Source organism: Protobothrops mucrosquamatus, unplaced genomic scaffold (assembly GCF_001527695.2).
Source record: "Protobothrops mucrosquamatus isolate PMUCROS unplaced genomic scaffold, P.Mucros_1.0 scaffold3125, whole genome shotgun sequence".
Classification (NCBI taxonomy): Eukaryota; Metazoa; Chordata; class Lepidosauria; order Squamata; family Viperidae; genus Protobothrops; species Protobothrops mucrosquamatus.
The window spans coordinates 72198-86466 of NW_015389128.1; the positions used below are offsets into that span (position 1 = coordinate 72198).

General features: G+C 43.8%; 1 protein-coding gene across 1 annotated transcript in view; it reads right to left on the bottom strand.

Moving 5' to 3' along the window:
* Positions 1–8946, bottom strand: part of EEF2 (eukaryotic translation elongation factor 2) — a 25513-nt gene extending 16567 nt beyond the window's left edge. The window contains exons 1-4 of the mRNA XM_015826422.2: positions 8898–8946; positions 3107–3321; positions 1128–1309; positions 121–332 (exon numbers count right to left, since the gene is read on the bottom strand). Coding sequence (XP_015681908.1) covers positions 121–332; positions 1128–1309; positions 3107–3321; positions 8898–8900 — 612 coding nt within the window. The 5' untranslated portion in view covers positions 8901–8946. The remainder of the gene's footprint in view (positions 1–120; positions 333–1127; positions 1310–3106; positions 3322–8897) is intronic.
* Between the last annotated feature and the right edge of the window lie 5323 nt (positions 8947–14269).

Sequence of the window (14269 nt, forward strand, 5' to 3'; positions counted from 1 at the left end):
GGAGTCGGAACATTTATCTACCGACTCCACAGCCCTGGAAAAAACTTATGTTGGCTTTCCAAAATCAACATGTCAATTCATATTTTCTTTAGAACGTCGCTGCTCGTTTGCAACCCTTACCATGATGTTGCCCATGGGGCCGGTCTCGCCTTCCCCGTAGGTGGAGATGATGACGTTGACGTTCTCCACAATGCGCTGGAAGGTCTGGTACAGCTCCTCAGGCTGCAGTTGCAGCTCCAGCAGAGCCCGGTCCATCTTGTTCATCATCAACACGGGCTTGATCCTCTCAGCGATAGCCTGGCGCAAGACAGTCTCGGTCTGGACGCAGACCCCTGGAGAGGAAGAAGAGGCAGCTCAGATAGCCCTCCATAAGTGTTGTCACTTCCAGCAAGTGTGGTAGAGTCACGCAGAGAATAGGAACATTCTACATTAGGGGTGTCCAACCTTGGCAATTTTAAGACCTGTGTGGACTTCAATTCCCAGAATTCTTAAGAGTTCAAGTCTGCAAGTCTTAAAAGTCTTGTGTATTTGAAGTCCACCAGTCTTAAAGTGGGAATTTAGAATCCTGGGAGATGAAGCCCACAAGTCTTAAAGTGGGAATTTAGAATCCTGGAATTTGAAGCCCACAAGTCTTAAAGTCTTGTGTATTTGAAGCCCTCAAGTCTTAAAGCGGGAATTTAAAATCCTGGGAGTTGAAGCCCACAAGTCTTAATGTCTTGTGGATTTGAAGCCCACAAGTCTTAAAGTGGGAATTTAGAATCCTGGGAGATGAAGCCCACAAGTCTTAAAGTCTTGTGGATTTGAAGCCCTCAAGTCTCAAAGTGGGAATTTAGAATCCTGGGAGATGAAGCCCACGAGTCTTAAAGTCTTGTGGATTTGAAGTCCACAGTCTTAAAGTGGGAATTTAGAATCCTGGGAAATGAAGCCCACGAGTCTTAAAGTCTTGTGGATTTGAAATCTGCAAGTCTTAAAGCGGGAATTTAGAATCCTGGGAGCCGAAGTCCGCAAATCTTAAAAGTTGCTAAAGCTTGGACACCCCTGAACTATACAGAGCTTTAGCACCACCCACCGGACACACCAACCCGCAAAGCCCAGGGTCTGCAAAGGGGTGGGAGCCCGTTTCTCACCGGACACACAATCCACAACAACCAAGGCACCGTCGGTGACCCGTAGGGCAGCTGTAACTTCTGAAGAAAAATCCACGTGGCCGGGGGAGTCGATGAGGTTGATCAGGAAGCCGCAGCCATCTTTGCTCTGCTTGATGAAGGCCAAGTCGTTCTCCGAAAGCTCGTAGAAGAGGGAAATGGCCCTGGGGGAAGAGGCAGGAGAAGGTGACATAATACAGCGAGTCCTCGACTTAACGACCGTTCGTTTAGTGACCGCTCAAAGTTACAACGGAACTTGAAAAAGTTCATTTTTCACAGCGTCCCGTGATCAAAATTCGGACACTCGGCAACTGGCTCATATTTACGACGGTCGCAGCATCCCAGGATCACGTGATCCCCTTTTGTGACCTTCTGACAAGCAAAGTCAACGGGGGAAGAAGCCAGATTCACTTAACAATGTAACTACAGGTGGTCCTCGGCTTACAACCGCAACGGAGCCCCAAATTTATGCCTTTAAGTGAGACATTTGTGAAGCGAATTTCGCTTGGAGCCCCAAATGTACGCAAGAAACCTGTTAAGTGAGTTTTTGCCCCATTTTTATGACTTTTCTTGCCACAGCTGTTAAGTGAGTCACTGCAGCTGATCGGTTAGTGACCCGGTTGTTAAGTGAAACTGATTCCCCCACTGACCTTGCTTGTCGGAAGGTCGCAAAAGGGGAGAATCACGTGACCTTGGGACACAACAACGGTCGTTAAGTGTGAACCAGGTTGCCAGGCATCTGAATTTTGATCACCCGATCATGGGGATGCTGCAAAGGTCGCAGCTGTGAAAAAAAGTCACATTTTCCAGTGCCATTGTAACCTTGAACAGTCACTAAACCAACTCTTGTTGAGTCGAGAACCCACTGTAATTTAACAGCTGCAGTGATTCTTGCTGAACAAATGTGGCAAGAAAAGTTATAAAACCGGGAGGGGGGGAGAGGGAATCCACTTAACACGTTAAGTGGTCCGTTAAGTCAAGGACTACTTCATGGTTCCCCACACACACACACACACACACACACATACAACCAGAATCACAAAAGGACCTAGGGCTGCTTCTTTTTTTTATCATGTTATTATTTAACATATAAAATATAAAATACAAAAAAATAAAAATAGGGGATTAAGGGAGGGAACAGGAAAGGGGAAGAGGAGGTGTAATAATAATAATAATAATAATAATAATAATAATAATAATAATAATAATAATAATAATAATAATAATAATAATAATAATAATAATAATAATATAATAGTAAAGTTGGAAGGGACCTTGGAGGTCATGTAGTCCAACCCCCTGCTCAGGCAGGAAACCCTATACCATTTTGGACAAATGGCTGTCCAGTCTCTCCTTAAAAACTTCCAGTGTTGGAGCATTCACCCCTTCTGGAGGCAGGTTGTTCCACTGGTTAATTGTTCTCACTGTCAGGAAGTTTCTTCTTAGTTCCAGGTTGCTTCTCTCCTGGGTTAGTTTCCATCCGTTGCTTCTCATCCTGCCTTCAGGGGCTTTGGAGAAGAGTTTGACTCCCTCTTCTTTGGGGCAGCCCCTCAAATACTGGAACACTGCTATCCTGTCCCCCCTCGTCCTTCTCTTCATTAAGCTAGACATCCCCAATTCCAGCAACCGTTCCTTATATGTTTTAGCCTCCAGTCCCCTGATCATCTTTGTTGCTCTTCTCTGCACTTTCTAGAGTCTCAACATCTTTTTACATCGTCAGGACCAAAACTGGATGCAGGATTCCAAGTGTGGCCTTACCAAGGCCTTGTAAAGTGGTATTAATACTTCACGTGATCTTGATTCTATCCCTCTGTTAATGCAGCCCAGCACTGTGTTGGCTTTTTTGGCAGCTGCAGCACACGGCTGGCTCCTATTTAAGGGATTGTCCACTAGGACTCCGAGGTCCCTGTCAGTTACTACTGTTGAACCAGGTACCCCAAAAAAGTCCCCCAAGGACTTACGTCGACTTGATGGTGATGCATCTCTCTTGCTCATCTTTCCTCGTGTCGGTGAAGCGGGTCTCACCGGCGCGGGACGAGGCGATAATGCCGGCTTTGCATACCAGCGAGTCGGTCAGCGTGGATTTCCCATGATCCACGTGGGCAATCACCGACATGTTCCGGATGTTGGCTTTCTTGTCCATGATGGCTCGGATCTGGTCTACTGTGAAGTTCACCTGGAAAAGAGGAGAGGGAAGAGGCCTGGTGTTGGACCAGTAAGAGTTTCCTTCCGAAAGGAGAGGGAAACCCCACCAGAACAAAATAACGAGAGTCGGAAGGGACGCTTGGAGGTCTTCTAGTTCACCCCCCATTGCTCAAGCAGGAGACCCGAGGCCATTCCAGACAAATGGCTGTCCAGTCTCTTCTTAAAAACCTCCAGTGATGGAGCACCCACCACTTCTGGAGGCATGTTGTTCCACTGATTGTTCTATCGGGAACTTAATTGTAGGATGATTATGATGGTGATGATAATAATAATAATGTTGGAAGGAACCTTGGAGGTCTACTAGCCCAACCCCCTGCTCAGGCAGGAAACCCTAGACCTACCTACCTTCTTTTCTTCCCTTTCTTTTTCCCTCCTTCCTTCCTTCCCTCCTTCTATTCATATCTATCTATCTATCTATCTATCTATCTATCTATCTATCTATCTATCTATCTATCTATCTATATCTATCTATCATCTATCTATCATCTATCTATCATCTATCTATCTATCTATCTATCTATCTATCTATCTATCTATCTATCTATCTATCTATCTATCTATCTGAATTAACAGAATAACAGAGTTGGAAGGGACCTTGGAGGTCATCTAGTCCAATCCCCCGCTCAGGCAGGAAACCCTATACCATTTCGGACAAATGGCTGTCCAGTCTCTTCTTAAAAACTTCCAGTGTTGGAGCATTCACCGCTTCTGGAGGCAAGGAGTTCCACTGGTTAATTGTTCACAGTCAGGAAATACTTCCTTAGTTCTAGGTTGCTTCTCTCCTTGATTAGTTTCCATCCGTTGCTTCTTGTCCTGCCTTCAGGCGCTTTGGAGAACAGCTTTACACCCCCCCCCTCTTCTTCGGGCAGCCCCTCAAATATTAGAACACTATTGTTGTCACCTAATTCTTTTCTCCAGACTAAACAAAATCAATTCCTGCAACCGTTCTTCCTATGTTTTAGCCTCCAGTTCCCTAATCCTCTTCGCTGCTCTTCTCTGCACTTTTTCCAGAGTCCTATTTTCACCTGCAAAGGTGGCAATGGCAATCATTTACACTTTGCCTGCCTCCCAGGGACCGAGACCCTTTCAGCCGATTGATTATTCACCCAGCCCAAAATGCTACAATAAGAACAAAATTCAGAAGGTAAGGAAGCAAACAAAGCACGGTCAGCAGCAGACCAGAAAATCCTGAGCTGGCTTAGAAAGGCTCTAAAAGAGAGGCCTGGAAACACCAGGACACAATCACAAAAAGCAAGCAAGGCAATATGCCAACAGCAACTCTCATAAGATAGAGATAGATAGATATGGATGGAGATAGATTAGATAGACAGATAGACATGATGGATGATAGAGGGGGTAAATAGAGATAGATAGATAGATAGATAGATAGATAGATAGATAGATAGATAGATAGATAGATAGACAGATAGACAGACAGATATGGATGGAGATGGATATAGAGATGAATGGAGATAGATAAGATAGACAGATAGATATGATAGATGATAGGGAGTAGATAGAGATGGATGATATAGAGAGGGGGTAAATAGAGGTAGATAGATAGGTAGATGGAGATAAAGATAGACAGATAGATATGATAGAATAAGGAGTAGATAGAGATGATGGATGATAGAGGGGATAGATAGATGGATGGATAGATAGATAGGGAGTAGATAGAGATGATGGATGATAGAGGGGATAGATAGATAGATAGAGATGATGGATGATAGAGGGGATAGATAGATAGAATGGATGATAGAGGAGATAGATAGATAGATAGATAGATAGATAGATAGATAGATAGATAGATAGATAGATAGATAGATAGATAGATAGATAGATAGGGAGTAGATAGAGATGATGGATGATAGAGGGGATAGATAGATAGATAGTAGATAGAGATGATGGATGATAGAGGGGATAGATAGATAGGATGGATGATAGAGGGGATAGATAGATAGATAGATAGATAGATAGATAGGGAGTAGATAGAGATGATGGATGATAGAGGAGGTAAATAGACAGATAGAGATAGATAAGATAGATGGAGATAGGTAAGATAGACAGATATAGATAGATGATAGTAGATAGAGATGATGGATGATAGAAAGAGGGGGTAAATACAGAAAGAAAGAAAGAAAGAAAGAAAGAAAGAAAGAAAGAAAGAAAGAAAGAAAGAAAGAAAGAAAGAAAGAAAGAGTTGAGCGCAAAATGTCTGTTGCCAAGTGAAACATTCTGTTAAGGGAGCTTGCCCCATTTAACGGCCTTTTCCTGCCACAGTTAAGTGAATCACCGTAGCTGTTAATCAAACTCCGTCGTTAAGCCAATCTGACTTCCCCATTGACTTTGTCAGAAGGTCGCAAAAGGGGATCCTGTGACCCCGGGACAGTGCAACCATCGTAAGTATGAGTCAATTGCACAGGTGTCTGAATTTTGATCACCTGACTTTGGGGATGCTACCACCCTCGTGTGAAAAATTGGTCATAAGTCACTTTTTCCAATGCCACTGTACCTTCAAACGGTCACTAAAGGAAGACTGCCTACGCAAGTCATCAGAAAAGTCAAATTTATTGGATTTTTTTTTAAACCGGGGTTTTTGTTACCCTGAAGTACAAATGACCAAAACAGGCAATTTATTCAATTTTTAAGCAGGGGTCTGTGAGTTCTAAGAAAGCCAGCTTGGGCGAACTTTGGTCCAGCCCCTTTCCCTCAGCCCTCTCTACCTCACAGGGTTGTCGTTGAGGGGAACAACAGGAGGGAGGGAGGAACATTAGGTACGTTCGCCATACGTTGAGTTAACTGACGAACAATAAATAAAGGCAGGAGAAAAAGTGAAAAAGATTAAATAAATTCCCCGGTTTGGGGCTTTGCAAGATGAAAAGGCATGAAAGGGAGGAACCAAATAAATCCTTTAAAAAAACTTGCACATGGTAGTAGAATTAATGTGGCCCGGACAGCCGAAATACCCTCTGGAAAAATTGGCTTTGTCTTCTGCAAAAGGCGGCAGGGAAGGAATTGAGGTATCTACGGACGCCATGCCGGATGGCTGATGTGGTTCCCCCCAAAATGCCCCCTGACCCCCCCCCCCTAGAAACGGGATAAACCACAAGAGCCGGGCGGATTCCATTAAGGAGATGCAGATAAGCCAGAAAATATTTCCCAGCTTGACGTCAGCACTTTTTAAGGACGTCAGTCAGCACTTTTTAACGTCAGCCCAGAGCAGGGCTAACGCTACAGGTGTGCCATCCTACCACGTTCCCCCAGTCACTTCCCATCACCAAATACGGCAAGGTTAGACAAGAGCTGGGAAAAACACAACGATCCAGCTCTCCGAATGCAACCCCTCCCTTTGGCAGCCCGGCTGGAGTTGGCCCAAATCCTTGCTGGCCACCGGTTTGTTGTTTTGCCACATCACACGTCCTTGTCCTTCTCCTCCTGTGGACATCTTGATTGTTTCAGCCCCTTTCGCACGTAGGTTAGGCCAGCAGCTATTAAAACCACCCCCCCACCCACCCCCAAAGGGGAGGCTTGCAAACAAAATGAGTTAAAGCTGAATAATTAAAAAATATATATATCACAGGAACTGAATGGCACAACACCAGCAAACCAGCCATCCCCCCTCCTCTCAAAAGGGTTTTTTTGTTCAAGATAAAACAGGTTATCAGCAGACAATTTCCCCCCACCCCACCAGTTTTCAGGAAGCTGTTAAGGAGAGTTACATCACCCCCTTATTCTCTCCTGTCTTGTACTGCTGGAGAAGGGAACCAAAAAAAAAAAAAATCTAACTGAGTCATCCTACAATGAGGTCAGTTTTTTTTTATTATTATTATAAATCAGCCCCTGCGCAGAAATCAAAGAACAGAAGCCGGCCAAGTTGAAGAAGTATTGAGCATTGATATTAAGTATTCAGAGAAAAATAAATCTAAATCCTTCCAAGGAATTAACATGGGTAGTCCCCAACTGACAATTCGTTTAGTGACCGTCCAAAGTTACAAGGGCACTGAAAAACAGTGACTTACGACCCGTTTTTTTTTCCAAAGTCACCACCTGTGCAGCATCCCCACGATCATGTGATCAAAATTCAGCTGCTGGGCAACCGGTTCTCATACTTACGACGGCCGCAGCGTCCCCAGGGTCACGTGATCCCTTTTCGCGACCTTCTGACGAGCAAAGCCGCTGGAAAGCCAGATTCCCTTACCCACCGGGTTGCTAACTGATTTGACTGCAGCGATTCGCTAAGTGGCAAGAAAGGTCGTAAAACGAGGCACAAACTCACTTGACCAATTTTCACTTAACCTAAATCTGGGGCCTCCATTGTGGCTGTTAAGTCGAGGACTGCCTGTATAATCAGGGAGGGGAACAGCATTCAGCCTTCTTCCTGCTTCGAAAATAAAAAATGGTCCGAAATGGTATTGGGTTTTACTGCCTGAGCAGGGGGTTGGACTAGAAGATCTTCAAGGTCCCTTCCAACTCTATTATTATTATTAGCCATTGCAGGCCTCCACCAAGAAAAAAACCCACTCCTCTATATCTATATCTATGTATATCTCTATATCTATCTACAACTATCTACATCTATCTATCTATCTATCTCTATATCTACCTCTACCTACCTACCTACCTCTATATCTATCTACCTCTATATATCTATCTATATATCTCTAATCTACCTCTATCTACCTATCTATCTATCTCTATATCTATCTACCTCTATCTATCTATATCTACCTATCTATCTCTATATCTATCTACCTACCTCTATATATCTATCTATCTGTATATCTCTATATCTATCTACCTCTATCTATCTATCTACCTATCTATCTCTATATCTACCTACCTCTATATATCTATCTATCTGTATATCTCTATATCTATCTACATCTATCTACATCTATCTATCTATCTATCTATCTATCTATCTATCTATCTATCTATCTATCTATCTACTGCATATATAGATATATATAGATACACACCAATGGGCATTTTTCATCTGGGTCTCAAGATGCTTTAATAGCATCGACATTAGGCATTTTTTGATTGGCTGATCTCCAGAGGCGCTGGACTACAACTCCCGTCATGCTCAGCATGGAGAAAAGGGCGTTTTTCACCTAGTGGGGGTCTCAAGATGCTTTAATAGCATCCACAGTAGGCTTTTTTTTTTTAAATTGGCGGACTACAACTCCCGTCATCCTCAGCCCGGCCCAATTGAGAAGCACTAAGGGGGGGGGAAGGGGGACCATCCAGACGTCTCTCTATATGGGATCCATAGCCTACACTGGTCCACGTAACTCGAGAGTCGCCACGTTCACAAAGATTTCCCCCCCCCGCGCTTCTCGCGTGTTGTCCTGCGTTGTTCCCCCCCCCCCCCCCGGGCTCTTCCAAACCGCAGCTGTTCCAGGCCCCGGCCTTTGCCCCCTCCGGCCCCGCAGGCCTCCAAGCCCAGGCCTATCCCTTCGTTCCAAACCCGGCCATATCCAGCTCTTCCCTCGACCTCGGTCGCCGGGGTTCCCCCCAAGTCGCCCCCGGCCTCGGATGGCTCACCATGTTGGCGGATGGCTTCGGATTCTCCGCAGGGGCGGGGGAAAAAAGAAGGAAAAAAAAGACCGGCAACAATGGCGGCGGCTCGGGCTGCCCTGTCTCGTTGGCAGGGGCCGAGCGGGCGGAAGAGGACGCTGACGTCAACCAGCCGCCTTTTATTGGAGGGACGCCGGAGTGGGCGGGGCCAAGCGAGGATCCCGGAGCGCACGCGCCTCATCCGGAAAGCCTCTCTCTCTCTATGGTCCGAAGGCGGGAAAGGAAGGAAAGAAGGAAAGGGTGGGGAGGGAGGCTCTTAGACCTTGCGCCTGCGCAGTGCCTTCTTCCCTTTTTTTTAAACATTCGATCAACCCGGAAGCTGGTGATTCAACCACGTGGCTGCCGCCCGAATGGGCAGCAGTGAATTTGAAATCGAGTGGAAAAATAATGTTTGCGTATATGATATGCCTCTGATACTATTTGATATCACTCCCAAAATATTATTAAAGGCGGATATTTTTGAAATTTGCCCCCGCAGAAAACTCAATTTAAATTCAATAAAATTCAATTTTAAATCGGTGTTTTTCAAGCCTTTTTAAGATGAGTGGACTTCAAGTTCCAGAATTCCCCAGCCAACACAGCACAGGGCTTGGATGCACCCTAAGATATACGTAAGGGTTTTAACTCAGAGAGTTTTTAATAGGTAGAGCGTTGTCTACTGAGAGGCACACGAGGTGGATTTATGCAAATTGCTAACTAATATAATTACTTTGTATTTTAATTTGATTTATTTTCTCTCTTTTAAAATAATGTTCAGGTTTATTATTAGCTTTTAACATTCCTAAACTGATAAGCAGGCTGGAGACTAGATCCAGATAAGAAAAAGTTTGTTAGTACAAATTGGGATATGGTTTCTCTCTTTTGTGAACTCCAAACAACCTTTTTCCGTACAATTTACGCCCCTTCTGACGTCAGGCCTCATTTTAATGAACATGTGTGATACAGGTAGTCCTCAACTTACAACCACAATTGAGCCCAAAATTTCTGTTGATAAATGAGAAATTTGTTAAGTGAGTTTTGTGTATACATATGTATATGTCTGTGTGTTTGTGTATATATATGTATATGTATATATGTACATATATATCTATCTCTATATATAGGTATAGTAGTATAGCAAGTGTATATGTGTGTTATGTAAGAGGGCAATTTAGAAATAAACTTCCATTTGGTTATCCATGACAGACACTCGCACATACAGAACTTTTATTATACACATTTGAAAACTACAGCATTAGATTACTTTTCGACATAATTGCCATTTAAATTGAGGCACATGTCATAACGTCTCACAAGGGTTGAAATTCCTTAGTAGTAGTCACTCGATGCCAAATCTGGACTGGGGGCGGGGAGATCAAGAATATCCCAACGGAACTGCTTCAAAGGTTCTTGGGTGTGTCGTGAACCAAGGCCACATCGGAAGTCATCAGGCCCCGACGCTTGTTATGGATGGCTCGGCTGAGTTTTTGTAATGTTTCACAGTTGAATTGATAGTCAAACCATACTCCATGGACTTCACTAACCATACTCCTTTGGCATCTGGAAGTTTTTAAGAAGAGACTGGACAGCCATTTGTCTGAAATGGTATAGGGTTTCCTGCCTGAGCAGGGGGTTGGACTAGATGACCTCTGAGGTCCCTTCCAACTTTATTATTATTATTATTATTATTATTATTATTATTATTATTATTATTATTATTACTATTACTATTACTATTACTATTACTATTATTATTATCTTCACATTTGGTGGGATTTTCTATGGCACCACATCCGGTGTGGTGTTGTTTCACGACAATGTTTGCCCGCACACCGCTAGATGCACCCAAGAACTTTTGAAGCAGTTCCCTTGGGATGTTTTTGATCACCCCCTTCCCATAGCTCAGATTTAGCGCCGAGCAACAAACAACTAAGGAATTTCAAACCTTGTAAGACGTTATGACACGTGTCTCAATTTGAATGGCGACTGTGTCCAAAAGTAATGTCACGTTGTAGTTTTCTAATGTGTATAATAAAAGTTCTGTATCTGCGAGCGTCTGTCATGGATACCCAAACGAAGTATCATATGTGTATGGGTAGATATATATACTTTCTTTTGAGTGCAGGCAACAGAATTTCATTTAATTTAGTTTAATGAAGAGAAGGACGAGGGGGGACATGATAGCAGTGTTCCAGTATCTCAGGGGCTGCCCCAAAGAAGAGGGAGTCAAGCTATTCTCCAAAGCGCCTGAAGGCAGGACAAGAAGCAATGGATGGAAACTGATCAAGGAGAGAAGCAACCTAGAACTAAGGAGAAACTTTCTGACAATTAACCAGTGGAACAACCTGCCTCCGGAAGTGGTGAATGCTCCAACACTGGAAGTTTTTAAGAGGCTGGACAGCCATTTGTCCGAAATGGTATAAGGTTTCCTGCCTGAGCAGGGGACTGGACTAGATGACCTCCAAGGTCCCTTCCAACTTTATTGTTATTGTTGTTGTTGTTATTGTTATTATTATTATTATTAATGTGGGCCAGCATACTCATAGTAAAAAATGACAATAAAGGTTATCTTATCTAACTTAGAACTGAGGAGAAACTTCCTAACAGTGAGATAGAGCAAATTAATCAGTGGAACGACTTGCCTCCAGAAGTTGTGGGTGCTCCATTACTGGAGGTTTTTCAAGAAGAGACTGGACAGCCTTTTTCACTGGAATGGGATAGATTCCAGCATCTCTTTCTTTTATCCCCCAAGGTCACTTCCACATACCATTGTAGACACACACAAGAGCTTAATTTAAAGATAACATGCAGCTTTTGATAGAGAATCCCAGCAAAATGGTGTCTTTTCAGAATGGCTGAACTTTATCAGTGTAGGACACGGGTGTTAAAGTCACCATATCACGTGACATGTCATGACTTTTTTTTGCATTGCCGGAGCTGAGTGGCAACGGTGTTACCAGACTCCTTATTTTAGGAATTAAAAAATAGGAAAACATCTGAATTGAAGCGATTGATTTGAGACCAGGCAGCTCACTCTGGATTTTCAAGGTTTCTATTTGTTTAAATGCTTCCAAATAGTTTAGCCATCTCCCTCTTTAAAGGAGGGATGTGCAAAACATTGTGCTTGCTCTAATGCAGGGATAGGCAACCTTGGCTCTTTTATGACTGGTGGACTTCAACTCCCAGAATTCCTGAGCCAGCATGGCTCAGCTTGGAAACCTCTCCCTTTCCCCTCAGCATGGCTGGCTCAGGAATTCTGGGAGTTGAAGTCCAGAGTCATAAAAGAGCCAAGGTTGCCTACCCCTGCTCTAATGGGTCAAGCCACTGAAAGATGCTTTTCAGTTTATCCTTGCTGACCCCAAAAATGAAGAGTTGAATTTTTACATTATTATTATTTTGGTCTGTCACACAGCCAGCCAAATGTTCAGACCAGATTTGGCATTTTTGTATGTCTAGAACAGGTTATCCTTGATTTATAACAGTTCATTTAGTGACCCAGTTAACAATGGCACTCAAAAAAGTGACTTATGACTGCTTTTTCACACCTGCGACCGTGGCAGCCTCCCCCGTGGTCATATGATCAAAATTTGGATGCCTGGCAACAATCTCATATTTAGGACTGCCTGTGTTGTTTTGGTACCCTTTAGTATTTTTTTATTGTTTGGAGGCCTTTGAGTCACTTGTAGGTTTATTTATTTAGGGCCCAGGGGTAGTCCACCTTGGCTCTTTTATGACTCGTGGACTTCAACTCCCAGAATTCCTGAGCCAGCTTAGCTGGCTCAGGAATTCTGGGAATTGAAGTCCACGAGTCATAAAAGAACCAAGGTGGACTACCCGATTTAGGCGACTGGTGACTCTCTCTGGATTCATCCCCCACCATTTTCTGAGCAACATTTTTTGAAAGGGGTTTGTCATTGCCTTTTTCTTAGGGCTGAGAGTGAGTGACTGGCCCAGGGTTCACCCAACTGGTTTTGTGCTTCAGAATGACGTGCTCTTTTCTGAGTTGGGCACTGGGGCCACAACACAAAGAACCCGGAGCAGGACAAAAGCTAAAAGCGATACCGACAAAGTTACACCGACGTTTTAATTCATGCCCACTTTCCGTTTAACAGTTCCCTTCGTCTCCTGCTGAACATCACAAATCGGGCCTCAGAGCTTTGGGAGGTGTTGAGGGGCAACCAGCTTCAATTCACCTTTTCCCTCTTGTTGTTGTTGTTAGTTGCGAAGTCGTGTCCGACCCATCGCGACCCCATGGACAACGTTCCTCCAGGCCTTCCTGTCCTCTACCATCTTCTGGAGTCCATTGAAGCTCACGCCTCCTGCTTCAGTGACTCCATCCAGCCACCTCCTTCTCTGTCGTCCCCTTCTTCTCTTGCCCTCCATCTTTCCCAGCATTAGGCTCTTCTCCAGTGAGTCCTTCCTTCNCCATACTCCATGGACTTCACTAACCATACTCCTTTGGCATCTGGAAGTTTTTAAGAAGAGACTGGACAGCCATTTGTCTGAAATGGTATAGGGTTTCCTGCCTGAGCAGGGGGTTGGACTAGATGACCTCTGAGGTCCCTTCCAACTTTATTATTATTATTATTATTATTATTATTATTATTATTATTATTATTATTATCTTCACATTTGGCGGGATTTTCTATGGCACCACATCCGGTGTGGTGTTTCACGACAATGTTTGCCCGCACACCGCTAGATGCACCCAAGAACTTTTGAAGCAGTTCCCTTGGGATGTTTTTGATCACCTCCTTCCCATAGCTCAGATTTAGCGCCGAGCAACAAACAACTAAGGAATTTCAAACCTTGTAAGACGTTATGACACGTGTCTCAATTTGAATGGCGACTGTCTCCAAAAGTAATGTCATGTTGTAGTTTTCTAATGTGTATAATAAAAGTTCTGTATCTGCGAGCGTCTATCATGGATACCCAAACGGAGTATCATATGTGTATGGGTAGATATATATACTTTATTTTGAGTGCAGGCAGCAGAATTTCATTTAATTTAGTTTAATGAAGAGAAGGACGAGGGGGGACATGATAGCAGTGTTCCAATATCTCAGGGGCTGCCCCAAAGAAGAGGGAGTCAAGCTATTCTCCAAAGCGCCTGTAGGCAGGACAAGAAGCAATGGGTGGAAACTAATCAAGGAGAGAAGCAACCTAGAACTAAGGAGAAACTTCCTGACAGTTAGAACAATTAACCAGTGGAACAACCTGCCTCCAGAAGCGGTGAATGCTCCAATCCTGGAAGTTTTTAAGAAGAGACTGGACAGCCATTTGTTTGAAATGATATAGGGTTTCCTGCCTGAGCGGGGGATTAGACTAGATGACCTCCAAGGTCCCTTCCAACTTTATTG